At 40.5% G+C, this 15234-nt stretch overlaps 1 protein-coding gene across 8 annotated transcripts in view; it reads right to left on the reverse strand.

Annotated features, from left to right (window-relative positions):
• Nucleotides 1–15234, reverse strand: part of ENTPD1 (ectonucleoside triphosphate diphosphohydrolase 1) — a 117360-nt gene that overhangs the window by 85607 nt on the left and 16519 nt on the right. The window contains exon 1 of one of the 8 annotated variants that reach the window (XM_036829463.1): nucleotides 7163–7563. The exons of 2 other annotated variants lie outside the window; for them this stretch is intronic. Coding sequence is in view for 1 of the 6 variants with exons in the window: in XM_036829459.1 (XP_036685354.1) it covers nucleotides 6713–6728 (16 nt within the window). In the remaining 5 variants the exon portion in view is untranslated. Of the gene's footprint in view, nucleotides 1–6343; nucleotides 6606–6712; nucleotides 6800–7162; nucleotides 7564–15234 lie in introns of those variants that run through there. 5 more of the 8 variants (XM_036829467.1, XM_036829464.1, XM_036829468.1 and 2 more) reach the window with 5 other exon arrangements.

A 15234-nucleotide genomic window follows, 5' to 3' on the forward strand; every position in this document is an offset into this window, starting at 1 on the left:
CATAAATTCTGGGAATTCAGAGCTGTAATCTTTGCAGCCTACCACTGTTACTATATCAACCAAAAAAGAAGAAAAAGAAAATAAATCTATGAAAAAGCCCTAATGATTATTTGTAAGTACACCAAAATAAAGCAATAAAAAAGAAGACATTAAGCAAAAGATGGTATCAAGAACATTTCACACAGCTTAAATTAGAAAATATGAGTACTGCACTATTACTTTCTATTTACCAACTTTTGTTCACTGGAAACTTTTCGGGTCCTCCCTACCCTGCCTTTTCAGTTCAGTGCCTAAAAAGTTATTTTGCTGATGACACACTGCTTCAGATGTCTTTTGTGCATATGTCTGAGTCTTTATCCACTTGAGCAATACTGTTTCAATTTTATAGTTCAGAGATTCTGACCCTCCCCTTCTATATCCTGCCAACCAGACCCACCTCCTGGCTCTGGCCTCCTGGGACCTGCCATGATTATTTGGGAGGGAAAGACTAGGTAATTTTCACTCACACCATACTACAATACTTCCTAAAGTTATGTAGCCATACAAGGCTCAGCTGCCTAAGATGCTGAGAACTTTATCTCATCTTCTTTCATCTTTCTCAAGACTTTATTGACTTACTCCTTCTCTGCATCTACTTTACTTCCTTTTATAGTCCCAACTCTCTATCACTGCCCCCCACCCTTTTCTAATAAGCCACAATAAAAAATTATTCACAGCTCATTCTTTTTCCTGGAATGAAAATTCTCATAGGTAACAATAAAAGTATACAAAAGTAAATGCAGATGTACTATAATTTCACATAGGAGAATATTATGGTTGAGGAGGGATTACCATATAATTGAAATGACTGGATAGATTTACAAATATCCAATTTTATATCTTAAAAACACAATATATCTTATTCACAAGTGTTCACATTTATAAAAATTCACTACATTCTTAGGTACAAAGAAACCTCAGAAATATTAAAGCCATATTCTCTAATCATTGTGAAATAAAATGAAAAATTAATAAAAATTAATGGTTTAAACAAAAATGACAATTACTTGGAACTTTAAAAAAATTATCCTGGGTTAAAGAGACAATAAATGCAATATCAAACTTTTTTGAAAATATAACACCACAGATAAAAATGTATTGGATCTATTCATAGCTGTAAGTCTCTGTATAAAAACACTAAGGTTTTGGAAAAACTGTTGCAAATATAGTAGAAAAACCTGAATATCTTTATTTTATCAAGAGCTCACATAAATTAATTTAAAACATAAAATCCAATAAGTAATAAAGAGGCAATGGATGTAAACAGTATACAAAAGAAGAAGCACATTATGTGAAAAATGTCAAATTCACCTAATTAAACAAACTAAAACAACATAAAAGCGGACACGATTATTTAAAGAAAAAAACAAAACAAAACACCTAAGTTGTCAGGGATGCAGCAAAACAGGAACTCCTTGTGGGAGCATGAAGGGTCCATCCTTTGGTAAAGCAACTTGTTAATAGTAATCAAGAACTTTAAAAAACATTTACAAATTTTAATCCAGTAATTCTACTTCTGGGATTCTATCCTCAGCATGCAACCCTACATATGGAAAACTTCACTCACAAAGATGTTTATTGGAAATGGGAACAACCTAAATGTTCAATAACAGGGACACTGTTAAAAAAAACTATGTGACTATAAAAATTATGCTAACGAAGACTATGCTATAAGGTGGAAAATACTTGTGCTTCACTGCTACACTAAAAGTCAGGCTTTAAAACTGTATGTATAGCCTAACAATCACAATGCCACCCCATAATTTTTCAAGCTTGTAGTCAAGTAAGTGCTAAAAAAGAGAAACAACCCAGGCATAGAAAAAGGAACTACAAGGAAATACATCAAAATATCGTCATGAGCGATTGTTTTTCTCTCCTCTAATCCATATTTCATGTCTTCTTTAATGAGTATGTGCCATATTACTTACATCTTCACGGACAGAAAGAAATTGTCCACATCCTCCTTATGGATCAGAAGGAAACACCTTTTTACGTAGGGCATGTACTGCCATTGTTCCTGGGTCTCTAAATTCATTTTGACACTCTAGCACAAAAACTGTGGGATGGAAGTATGTTAGGCAAACTCCCTCTTGCCTTCTCTACTCCAACGACTTCTTTTTTCCTTATGATTCCCTCAATTTTCCAAACCTAAAGAAATCCCATGGGTCCTCTCTGCATTCACTATCCTCCTTTGCGTCTGGGATCATTCTCACCTCACTTCTGCAGTGCAGACAGTGCCCCCTGGCACGCTGCTCCCATCTCAGAGTCCTGAATCCTTGCTAGCCCCAGCTCTCGGGCACTCCAAACACCCAGCAAAGGGCTCTGGGGCAGCCAAATGTTCTGTTCCAGTACTTCTCAGGTTGGAGGCAGGGAATGAAAGCAGCATAAGGAATATTGGAGCCATAGAGAAAAGGTGGGAGATGTTTAGGAAATCCAACACAGGGCCTTTACGTGCAATTACAGATTGTATGTGATAAAGATTCAGATTTGTTTCTTGTATGGCAAAATTCTAGGACATATGTTTACTGAAAGAACAAAGGAATGCATGAATTAGGTTTCCCATCATCCTGCAATGACATAACTGATCAGTGACTCAAAGTGGTAGCTTCAGAGGAGCGGGCGGTGCGGGGGGAGCACTGAGGAAGGGAGGGCTTGGTTGTTTGGTACCAAAATAAGCCCTGACACTACGGCATGCAATGACACTATGACATGGCTAGTCGAAGTGTGGCCTATGCAGGGGCAGCAATACTATCACCTGGGAGCTTGTTAGAAATGCACAATCTCAGACCTCACTCCAGAGTTGCGGGATCAGAATCTGCATTTTAACAAGATCCCCAATGATGCACATGCATATCGAAGTTTAAGAAATACTGCCTCAGAACACACACACACATTCACCAAGACAAAGCCAGTGCCTCCGCTCATCTGCACTTCCATCAAACCTTCAAGAGGTTTGATGATTCTTCACCCTCAACTTTGGCCTCCCTCCAAACTTTTTCAGGGAATGGAGCTCACAAGGAACAGACCCTATGGGATGTGCCCCAGTCCTCACCTTCACTCTGCATAGGCAGGTGGAATAAAACATTAATGCCCTTCGGCACAACCACTGGTTATGGAGTGCAGAAGCAACCATAAAGACAACACAAGGGAGAAAATACTCTTAAAATATGGTTTGGCCAAGTAAAAGCAAGACCAATCACTGCCATTTGTAAAAACTGTTTACCACATGTGCCCAATGACCATGCAAGACAATCATGATTAAAGAAATCATTTAATATGCACCTGTTGACTTTGTAAAGGTTTATTAGATTACAGGACTGGTAATCCCAAACTCATAGTCCAGGCGAAACTTTGGACTTCTGCCTGCAAATCTCCAGGATGAACATGTAAATAGGTTCCCTACTTGGAACCTGGAAAAAAGTGAAAAAAGCTTTTTATTCTTAAATCTAGGCTGCAGTTTTGGTAAAAGAGAGAGAAAGGTCTTTAAACACTGCTGGGATTTGGAAGGGCTTATTGTGGGCACCAGACTCTACTCGTCTTTCTAGGTCCAACTAAAGTGTTCCATCCTTTGAGAAGTTTTCCCCCAAATCATCAATCCCTGTTCTGTTTCTCATGGGATTTTCCTTAAACTTCTATTATGGCTCTTAGGGAGGTAGGAGAACTTAACTATTAGGAACCCAAGCTTTGCAGCCTAACTATATTGGTCTAAATTCCCCCCTTTGCCTATTACTATCTGGATGACGTTGGCCAAGTAACTTCCCTCCACAGCTGTAAGATGCAGAAATCTCTATCATAGGTTTTTTTGGGAAGATGACATGAGACAATGCCAGATGTATGTATAAAAATTACAGTGCCTTGCACATAATAAAAAACCAATGTTAGCTATGATTATTAGCACTTCACAGAGTCTGGTTTCAATTAGAGTTGGTTGTATATATGTCTGCCTTCCTCACTAGACTGTGAGCAAACTGTTTATATCCCACACATCTGGCATAGGGACTTACAAATGGAAGACACAATAATATTTGTCAAACGGGTTTGAAGGTATGCCAAGAAAAGGAAAGGGAGGGTGTTGGAAACAAATTTAATGTACTTTATGATTTTATCCAGGGCCAACCTCTGTGGTGTTTGTTTTTCTTCTATTACCAGAGTATATTGTTGTCTCAGACTACGAGGTTGGTCGCTATAAAATGGGGCTGGCAGGACACTATTTCTGGAACCAGATGTTCTGTTCAGAGATAGTGAAGTTGTGCTATGAGGCATCTGAAATCTCCAGTTTGGTTCTCGGCTGAAAGGGGACTGGGGGCTGAAGTTCAGCCAGAGCTGGACGGGCCAAACGGGGTGCCCTAGCATAGGGTCACATCAGCTCTGAAGGTCACCCACCTAGAAGAGATGCATTTTGTTTTTCAGAGTATTCACTTAGAGGGATGTCTTTACATATTGCACAAAAGAGCTGTTTGTACCAGCAGGACTCCACTGCAAACTCAAAGGTCCCCTTTTAAACCAGCCTACTGACGCTTAGATGAACATCAACTAAGATAATATTACTTAGCTTACTAAATATTTATTGAGTGCCCATTATGTGTTAAACACTGTGCTAGACACTGCAGATCCAAAGGTAAATAAAGAAATTATAGTCAGGGGAAGGTTGGGAAGCGATGCAGAAGGCAGGAATATGGACAAGTATGACAAGTGCCACCTTAGGTGTAAGTGGTGAGGTATTGTAGAAACATCCAATATAAGGCTACTATAAGGCTCAAAGGGCTGGAGAAGGCTTAAAGGAGGGACTAACAATCAAGATGAGGCTTGAAGGAGTGATTGCAACAGCTAACATTTATTGAGCACATATTATATACATCAGGCCCTGTTCTGAGAACCCTGCATGAATCCCTCATTTAGTCCTTACAACAACCCTGTTAGGTAGATAACATTATTCTCTTCATTTTACAGATTAGGAGACTGAGGCTCACAGGAAAGGGTGGAGCTGGGATTCAAACTCGAGCAGCTTGGTTCCAGACTAAAGGAGGAGGAGAGGGCCAAATCAGCCTTCAAGGCAGAGGCAAGTGTCTTGAAACAATCTGGAAGGGAGGAAAGAAGTTCCCCAAGTCCCTTGAGGAACTGAAAGTGTCTGGGGGTGGGGACAGAAGTTCAGAGATGACTCAGCTCGATCTGCAGGTTAGAAGGGAAACCAGAGGCAGGGGATTTCTAGTCTGCTTTGGACTTTTGAAAACTAGCTGTGTGATTCCTGTCATCTAACCCCTTCTGGCTTCAGTCTCTCCCTTTTGTAAAAGGCAATAACAACAATACCTGGGCCCTACCACAGAGAATGGCCACGGGCACCAAATGGGAAAAATGCATGTAAACTTGATAGCAAAGCACAAATTCCTTCCCAGACTTGAGATTTCACCAGTATCATTTCCCCAGTAGCTTCAAAGATTTGCAAACCCAAATCAACAACGTCGGAGCAGTAACAAGAGACTCTGAAGTGGAGCGACAGGGTAGGGAAATAGACCCTCGGACCCTGCGTCCGTCGCCTGCATTCAAATTCACCACTTACTGTGTGATCCCAAGGTAAGCTGCTCTCTCACTACCTCAACTCCATCATCTGGGAAATGGGGATGATAATGATAGCACTCACCTTATAAATTGCTGTGAGGAATAAGTAACACGTGTAATACGCTTAGAATAGCTCCCAGCACAGAGTAAAGACGAAAACATTAACAGCTATCATTACTGTCATTATTAAGAACTCTACTGACTACTCAGCCCATTCCTCCACGTTCTATGTGATAAAAACATGTGGGGATATTAGAGACCAGAGCTGATGAAGGTTTGCAACCCTACACAACCACACTGCTGCAGACATTCTTCCTGGCTCCCACGGGCTGGCAAGCAGCTGGCTCTCTGTCCTGGCAGAAAATGCCCAAAAGAGGTAAAAGACAGAGACCACACACCATCTGTACAATCCAGGCTGCTCTCGCAGTTTTTAGACAAAATCTAAATATAGTCCGTCCGATAAGCCTTGCTTTTTTAAGATAAAACTGTTCTTCGTACCTATACCCCTTCCCTCCCTCCCCACACCCATGCACACTCCCCCACACCTCCCAAGAAAAGTTTAGTCTTTTGCAAGACATACTCTCAGGTCCTGTTGTGACAGGCTCTTGCCACATTAACTTCTCTGTCTAATTCCAGGCAGAGAAGCCTTTGCTAATTTCACAACAGGAAAGCACACAGGAAATTCGAGAACAAGGCAAATCTACACACAGAGCCCAGCATCTTCAAGCAAACTCAATGAGGTACTGACCCGAAGCAAGACGACTCTGGACTGTAAATGAGGCAGCTGCCTCCTAAACTGCGAGGGGACGGAAGAAGTCTTTTCCCTCTAAAAAACCAGATCTGAATACCAATTGCTAATGAATATTCATGAGCTGCTCCCGCTTGCTCAGGAGCCACCCTTGACTCTAACCCCGGAGCTTGGCTTCCTAAAATGTTTCCCAAAGTTTTTTCTCTGCCTCCTCTCAGAAGGAGAGGGTGGGAAAGTGTATTTAGGGCTTTTTGCCTCTTGCTCTTTCAAGTACTTGCTTTTGGTCCGGGCTTTTGGTTTTCTTTTTTCCTTTTTTTTTTTTTTTTTGTTTGTTCTTAAGGATTCAGATCAAATCAATTTTGCTCTTACCCCTTCTATCTTCCATAATTGGCAGCTTTTGTTTTCTTCCTCTTTGCTCTTTATTTTTCAGCCTCTGCTTGCTGTGGTCGGTCTCAGTGAGAGAGGTACTCAAGGAACAGAGATATAACAGACCCTCGGGCTCGTGGGAGGGGCTAAATTAGCCTGCCCCGTTTCGGAAGGAACCTCAAACCCTATGCCTTTTTCATTGAAAGGACAGACTGGCCGAGAAGTCCAACAGCTCATTCCCCTAAAGCTTCCCCGGGTTGCAATCTTTTGTATCTTGAAACAATGTATGTTCAGATATCTCTCTTCAGCTCTTTCCCTCTCCCTTTGTTACAGAAATCCATTTTTCCCCTTGAAAAGTATATCTTGGCTGCAAGCAAAAAAAAAAAAAAAAAGCCATTTACTTTTTGCAATTTTGAAGCAAGATAACAAGAAACTTGTTACCTTGATACCTACCGGAAAAACTGTGGGACCCAAGAACAATTCTTCCAGCCCCATAAATCCGATCACTTCTGGTCCCCTGATGAGCAATCCCTTTTCGAGGCTCATTACACCAGAAGAGCAACGGGTCACCCTAGCGAAAGACGCTGTGGCGACAGAAACCGTGGTATCCGTCAGAAGGCAGGGTGGGACGGCAGGGGAGGCTGCTCGCTGGGAACAGCTGTCTAGCTGTACTAATGCAAGTTGTCTACCTTTTCCAAACCTTGAACTCCTACCTCTGAAGTCTTATGAGCAAGAATTGCCACACCCAGGCTTTGCCAACATGACCCAAATGCAGATAAGAAACTGACCAAAACATTTTAAAACTGTGTATATGAAGTTATTTTGAAACCAGGACAAGAGCCAACCCTCAGAGAGGAAGGTAAGTTCCCAAGTCCCAGGGCTGCCTGTCTGGGCAGCTTCTCCCTCCACAAGGCTGTCACAAACCTTAGCATTTTAGATTTGAAAGAGACCTCGGACGTCTAGTCTAAGCAAGGATAGAGGTGTGGAGATGTTAAGCTACAAGTTCACGTTCACATTGAGAGCAGGGAGCTGGTTGCTACCATGCTCTCCAGCACTTAATATAGTTTCTCCCACGGTGTAGGCTCTCAATAAATTTTTGATAAATGGTTGAGTTAATAAACAGCAGCAAAGCAGAACATAAATCTGATTTCACTGATTCCTAGTTCATGCTTTTTCTACACTGTTTCTTCAGCATGAGAGTTGGTATCTAAAGCCAATTGTACCATAAGACATTTTTCTTCCAAATATACCATAAGCGATTAAATTTGTGACCAATAAAGATTGTTTTTGACTCTATATATAACATATATTCTCCATTATACTTTTAATCATACTTCAATAAAGGCAGGGGCTTTTTTTAGTTTAGGCATCTCTGTTATCTGCACAGTGCTCAGCAGCATAGTATGTGCTCAATAAATATTTGGTGCTGGACTGCCCTGGTGGTCCAGTGGTTAAGACTCTGCGCTTCCAGTGCAGGGGGCATGGATTCGATCCCCGGTCAGGGAACTAAGATCCCACAAGCCGCATGGTGCGGCCCCAAAAAATAAATAAATAAAAATTTTGGTGCTTTAATAAATCTGAGTCTGTACAATACTCTTTCTTCACCTTACTAAAGGTTTCAGATTTAGCGCATTTGCCATTTATAATAAAAACTAATTATACTAAATGAAAATCCAGTGGATGCCTTCTCCAGAGCCAGTTTAGACTCCATTTCTAATAATATTGGTTTGATATCTGTCCTATTGTGGTAAAAAAATTTTTTACTCTTTTTTTATTTAATTAATTTTTATTGGAGTATAGTTGCTTTACAATATATGTTTACAATATGTATTTTGTATTAGTTTCTACTGTACAGCAAAGTGAATCAGCTATACATATACATATATCCCCTCTTTTTTGGATTTCCTTCCCATTTAGATCACCACAGAGCAGTGAGTAGAGTTCCCTGAGCTATATAGTAGATTCTCATTAGTTACCTATTTTATACATAGTATCAATAGTGTATATATGTCGGGACTTCCCAGGGGTAGAAGGTAATAATTTAGTGAAGACCTGGGGGAATGAGCTGTGTGGTTATTTATGTCCTTTTGATATTATTTAAACGGGTCTTACTCATGGTTGGTTTCAAGGCTAAAAGGAGACTTCAAAAGGATGGGGTTTTATCATTGACAGGGATGTCAGAGGCATGATAAATCATACTTCAAGAAACATGTTAAATGTTGTATGGCAATTAACAAATCTAATCTCAGGAATTCATAGATTTTTTTTTTCCACCAGGAACACACCCAACCCCATCTTCTTACACCTGCTATAAACTAAGTCAGTACTCTTTGGTATTTGGTGTATGAACACTCAACAAACAAAATTTGCCAGCACCTTTTGAAAATCATATCAAATTTTCTTGACACTATTTGACATTGTACTTTGACAATCTATCAGCACCACATGCACGTCTTATCAAAAAAAAATTATTTAGATTAACTCAATCATATTTGTAGTTCTCTACCATCAGTAATAACCTCTGCCCCCACTCCACCTGCCTGCTTACAGGTATTTAGGGATGATAAAAACCCCTGTGAGGGATAGGAAATAGGGCATGGGGTGGATATAAAAGTACTCTGAGAGTACTTAGAATGCACACTGGTTCAGAAAATGCCCCTTCCCCTCTTTTAGGAGAGGAGTAGGAAAGGCACTGTCTCTCGGAGCAGAGCCATGGTTCTCAACCCTACCTGCACATTATACATTATACGTAATCACTGCGGGTGCTTTAAAAATGCTAATGCCCATCCCTACCCTCAGAGATTGGAATTTGGTCTGGGGTTCAGGTAAGGATTTCTCATAAAAGGGCTCAGGTGATTTTAATGTGCTGCCAGGGTTTTAGAGTTAAGGAGATCTAGGTTTGAATCTTCACTGTGTAAATTAGACAAGTTAGTGAGCCTCTTTGAACCTCAGTTTATCTGTGAAATAAAGATTTAAAAAAAAATCTACTTCATAGAGTCATTGTAGGGAAAAGGGGGAAATAAATGTGTAAGAAATCCCAACAGAGACCCTAGCACATAGTTGGCACTCAACAAGTTTGAGTTCCTTTCCTCTTCACTTATATGCTAGGTATATGGTTCAGATTAAATAAAACATTGTCTTCTCTTCTTGTGTCCCTTACTTTCTCCCCCTCCAATATCTTCCATTTATTTTTCAGAAGTAACCCCAGGGCAACTGAAGGGAATGAGAACAGAAGTCCCTTCCCTCCTACAGCACATAGTACCTCTCCACCTCCCTTCCCCAAATTTAATGTGATCCTACATATTCAACAGCAACTGTGGGACTAGGGACATGCTGAGAGAGGGGATTGGGGGGTGAAGTATGACCAAGTGTCACCCATGCCTTTGTTGTTCCAGGATAAGCAAGTGGCCTTGGTAGTCAGGAAGGAATGCCCTGAACTCTGAGTTAGGGGAAGTCCTTGAATGTTGCAGAATAGCCAGCTCTTCCAAAGTGGAAGTATGTGACCAAACAGTTACACCAGAAGAAGGCACGCTTAGAGCACATAGCACAGCAAAGTCAAGCACAGCAGACACTCAATAAGGAGTGTGCAGAATTGAAATAAAGGTCCTGAACTGCAGGTAAATGCCTAACCTGATCCCAGTACTTGATGAAGTCTGTGTTGTGTAGGCATTATCTTGGTTTACGTCAAGTATTTCACAACTGATTCATAACCACTCTTATTTGAACTACAACTACCACTTACTTCCTCTGCATTAGCTGAAATCTCTTGCATTTTCTGTTGAAACATCCCCTTTACCTCCTTCATCCTTCTACCCCCACTTCAGGTGCCCTGATTCCTCTAAATGTCTCAGAGGTTTGCAGACATAATGAGTGAAGTGTCCCTTCATTAAAAAATGATAAAATTGTATTGCTACTCAAGAGGCAGGCCCCAGATCCATGAGTTTCAGGTATAATAACTGATAACAGCTATAACATCTTTAAGGTCAAAGACATTCATTTCCAAAGAAAGTACTCACTATCTATGAAAGTCCAATCGATTTATAAAAGCCCCAACTATTTAAAAAAAATTTTTAATTTTAACATATTTTTTAAATGTTAAATTTAAATAGAGATGGTAAACAGATCAGTGGCTGCCTGAGATTCACTGGGGTGGAGGGAGGTCTGAATAGGTGAAGCTCAGGGGACTTTTTAGAGTGTGAAACTATTCAGTATGATACTGCAATGCCAATGTAAACGTGACAATATTCATAACCTATAGATATTTAAAGGACAAAGAATGAACCTTAATGTACACAGTTTTTAAAAAAATCATCCATGAGGTTAAGGGATCCCTGAATGGAATGTTGATTGTGACAAAAGAATCTAACTGTATTACGAATGTATGAAAGAGCCTCATTGAAGGGAGTAGGGGAAAGTGTACTGACCTGAGTCACTTTGGAAATGAGTAAAGTTTGTAAGACTAAAGGCAAAAGGAACTATACAAAAACATATTACTCTATTTGATGAAGCTGTTTCCCATGGGGATACAGGTTCATAATTCTGAGACCACTACATATGTATACTGGAATTGGACAATTATGTAAATAGATGACAGTAGGAGTCAGGGTTCTCACTGTTGGAGTGGAAGGTTACAGACAGGCAAGGGTAAGTGGCTAATTATAACAATCTATCACACTAATTTAAGATGTTAACAGGGGAAACTGGGCATGGAGTATATGAGAACTTTCTGTACTATCTTTACAACTTTTCTGTAAATCAAAACTATTCTAAAATTAGAAGTATATTTTTAAAATTATGTTGTTAAGCATTGTATAGGTGTTTAAATGCATCTGTTGTACCGAAACCCCTTGCTGAAGGACATCTTTACTAAAGTAACTGCTAAAAGGACATGGTTTTGTAAAAGCATTTGTTACACATGATTTCTTGTTCAAACAGAATTCATTGTCTCTACATCCAGCAAAGCAAAGTTAACTCAGGCTGTGGGCCAAGACATGGAAACAGCCTTGTTATATAGACTCAGTGTGATACTGGTAGTACTCAAATCTTTTCATCCATGACACACAATATTCCCATTGGTCTAAAAGAAAAAAAGCCTCTAAGTTGATTCCCCACTGGCTCAAAAAGTTTCCAAATAAGTGTCTCTGGAGAGAAGTCAGAAACTCTGGGGCCAAGGGAGGGCAGGAAGGAGAACTGACTGCTGGTTCCAGAACTTGAAAAAAATAATAATAAAGGAAGGGAAATGCCTACGCTTCTTCAGACGGCCACCGTTATATGGGAACATTGCCAGACAACCTAAAGTAGCTCCGAGAAGGAGAAAAGTTGGAGTTAAGAAAAATTCATCATATTTAACTGACCCTAAGTGCCCGACTGCATTTGCTAAGCAATCAAGATTACAAAGGGCATAAATCTCTGTCTTCTAATTCAGGACACTTCTGGTCCTAGGAGGCAGGGGAAATTCTTAAAGAACACATGGCTTCTAGAGTCTTATGCTCAAGACCTTAACAGGGTGGCTCATACACCCAGTTTTTGAAGACAATAATAGCCCATAATACCAGGCCAGTCTGTAGCAAGAAGCTCCCATGTTGCTGTTAATGCCTCTGCCTCTGCAGAGATCTGCCGGGGGTGACAAACCCTGGAGACAAGGCCGAAGTCAGGCACCCTGCACTCCTTTACATTAGGCCCTTCATCCATTCAGGACCATCAAAGCCTGAAGAAATAAGAGAGTGGGAAAAGATAATAGTGATTTTCTGACTTTTGAGATTATTACTTAGCCTAGACAGTTATCCCAGCTCATCCTTCAAGGTCTAGTTCAAACCTTAAATCTTTAAAGCCTTCCAGCTCCTCCAAATTCTGAGAACATAATTCTTCTCTCAAAGTGACAAATAGCTTGGCACTTGCTTAATGCCTTGCACTGCTAGTTTCAAGTGTGATTTATCTCATATGCACAACGTAGAGTCTGACTGCAAATTCTTTTTCCCTCCTCCCCATCCACATCCTTCCATATTCCATAGCACCCAGTCCAGGGTTTTGCATATGTGCTTAAATTTTAGGGGGAAAAGTTAGCTAGAACCTTTTAATACATGAACCATTCTCAAGTAAATAGATGAACCATTCTCAAGTAAAACTCCTTCTCAGCATATGAATTGGTCACACAAATCTCTCCCAACTCCGAAATTTTCTGATCTAGTCCAAAGTATGTAACAATTCCTATTGTTTTTTTAAATTCATTACTCGGCATATGACAGGTAATCTTCCACTGCTGAATTGTAATCTTTAAAAGGTTTCAAAAGCCAACTGGGAGTCAAGAATTAAATTAAAATTCACCTGCATTAGGCACTGTTACAAACAGCTCATGTGAGTTGGCGACCAGATGAAAGGATACCTTCCACACAACATTAAGCATGCACGTGCACAAAGACAAACACAGCATAACTTACAGTTCTGCCTGGAAACAGACTGATTTCTTTTGACACAAATTGCAAGACACACTTAATTTCAAAACATTAAAATCTGTTTTCATCACGTGTTTTAGAATTAAGCATATACAGACTACATATAGAAAATGTCTGTAAGCCTACCCACACAACCGTTCACCTTAATTTCCAGGAAAAATAGAAATTACATAGGGTTCCCTGCTCCAAAGCCTTTGCAATGGCAAAGAGAAAGCTGCCAGATGAGAAAGGTGTCTGTGGGAAGGACAGATGCGGGAACACAAGGATCTGCACTTTGTGTGTCAACAATGCCTTGCAGACGAGACAATGTTTTTTCTGCTGCCATAATCCAGAGGATGGACAACATGGATTTTACAGGACATACTCAAGTGTGACATGCAACTAGAGGAAAGTAGAAGGAATTACCAGGATATAATACTTCATTAATATTTGACTAATATGTAAATATTTACCACATGTACAATTATGTTACTGTGCTTTGGAAAGGGAGTAAGTTAGAAGAGAATCAGTGAGGAAAAAAATTCTTTTCCCTTCTCTGCTTAACTGCCCTCCAGTTCTTTCTTCTGCCTAGCCAGAAAAGCCCTGTGAAAAAGAGACTGCAGTGCTCCCAAACAGCAAACAGTATGCCATGATTTATTATAGCTGTGCTACATCCCTTAGCCTCCCATACAGCCAGCACTTGTCATATTCTGCTTTTGTTTTGGTTATTTACACATGGAGCAGATTCAATCTTAAACCATCACATTTAGGTATCCAAGAAATTTTGCTATGTTTATTTTCTTTATATCAACTTAAACCCATCTCAATTCCCTCTGAGCTGGCAGGAAAATCAATCACAATCATTACTGGAGTCCCCTTACCTCCCTGGTTTACACCATAATCTGGGAGAAGTGCATGTATCAGAAAACAGGGGAAGGACTCCTAATCTCTCATTTATTTTGATCCCTTTTGATATTCTCACTGCCCAATCTTGAAATGTGACAGGCTTTCTGTTCCAGTGCTGAATGGGGATGAAGGAGGACTGGCGAGGGAGCTTCGCCTCTGCTGGAAGCACTGGCCATCCTACTGACCAGGACACAACCACAGAACAATCAAGGGTGCCCAGTACCCATGGCCCACCAACCTCCACCCCCTTCCCAGTGCTCCAGAATTTCCACTCTTCCCTGGCCCTCAAAGGTACCCCTTTATTTCTTCCTGATTACTCTATTGCTTCAGAGCACCTTGCGCAATTTCAATAACAAGCTAGGGTAGGGCTGGAGACCCACAATAACTAACACCTTAACAAAGTATCCTGCCTCTTACACTGGTGTTATCATTCCCTCCCACCCCAAATTTCCCTTCAGTCCTCACTACACTCTCCATCACTACTAGACTTGGAGTTCTGGAGGGAAAGGACAGTTTACTACTCATTTTATATCCTCTAAAATACCTAACATGGGGATTATCAACCACTGCACACAAGAAGTCAAATCCCCCCTCCCCAGTAAAAATTTAGTCCTCCAAATTTTTACTGATGTTTTAAAAAATTTTTTGCCACAGTTGAGTATAAATATTGTCACAACAATGCCTGAGGCAAGAAATGAAACACATCAGGCAGCTCAGTGTAGAGCAGCTTTGCTGCAACTAAGCAGTATGAGGTTAGCATATCACCAGATAGGGCTACAGAGGAATTCCACGAGCTCTGCCTCCAAGAAGAGCACAGCCGGGCAGAACCAGCTCTTCTCCAACAGCAGCTATCCTGAAGAGCAACCCATAGATAACCCTGATACTTTTATTGACATTATGGTGGCGACTGCATTATAATCATTGCTGGCCTGATTAGTGTTGCTGTCAACCATTTAATTATCCCACAATATGTCTCCAAAAAATTCTAAAATTTGAAGTGTGCCTCTGAAGAGACTGCTAGATGTTCACTCCTCTTATTCTCATTTTCTTCCGATCTAAAAGAATATCCATTGTTTAGCCACCCGGCATAGAGACTACATTGCCCAGCCTATTTTGCAGCTGTGTGTACAAGAGCAGTGAATCACTCTGGGGCTAGCAACAATGGGTATCCATGACTACACTTGACCT

This window comes from Balaenoptera musculus, chromosome 16 (assembly GCF_009873245.2).
Source record: "Balaenoptera musculus isolate JJ_BM4_2016_0621 chromosome 16, mBalMus1.pri.v3, whole genome shotgun sequence".
Classification (NCBI taxonomy): Eukaryota; Metazoa; Chordata; class Mammalia; order Artiodactyla; family Balaenopteridae; genus Balaenoptera; species Balaenoptera musculus.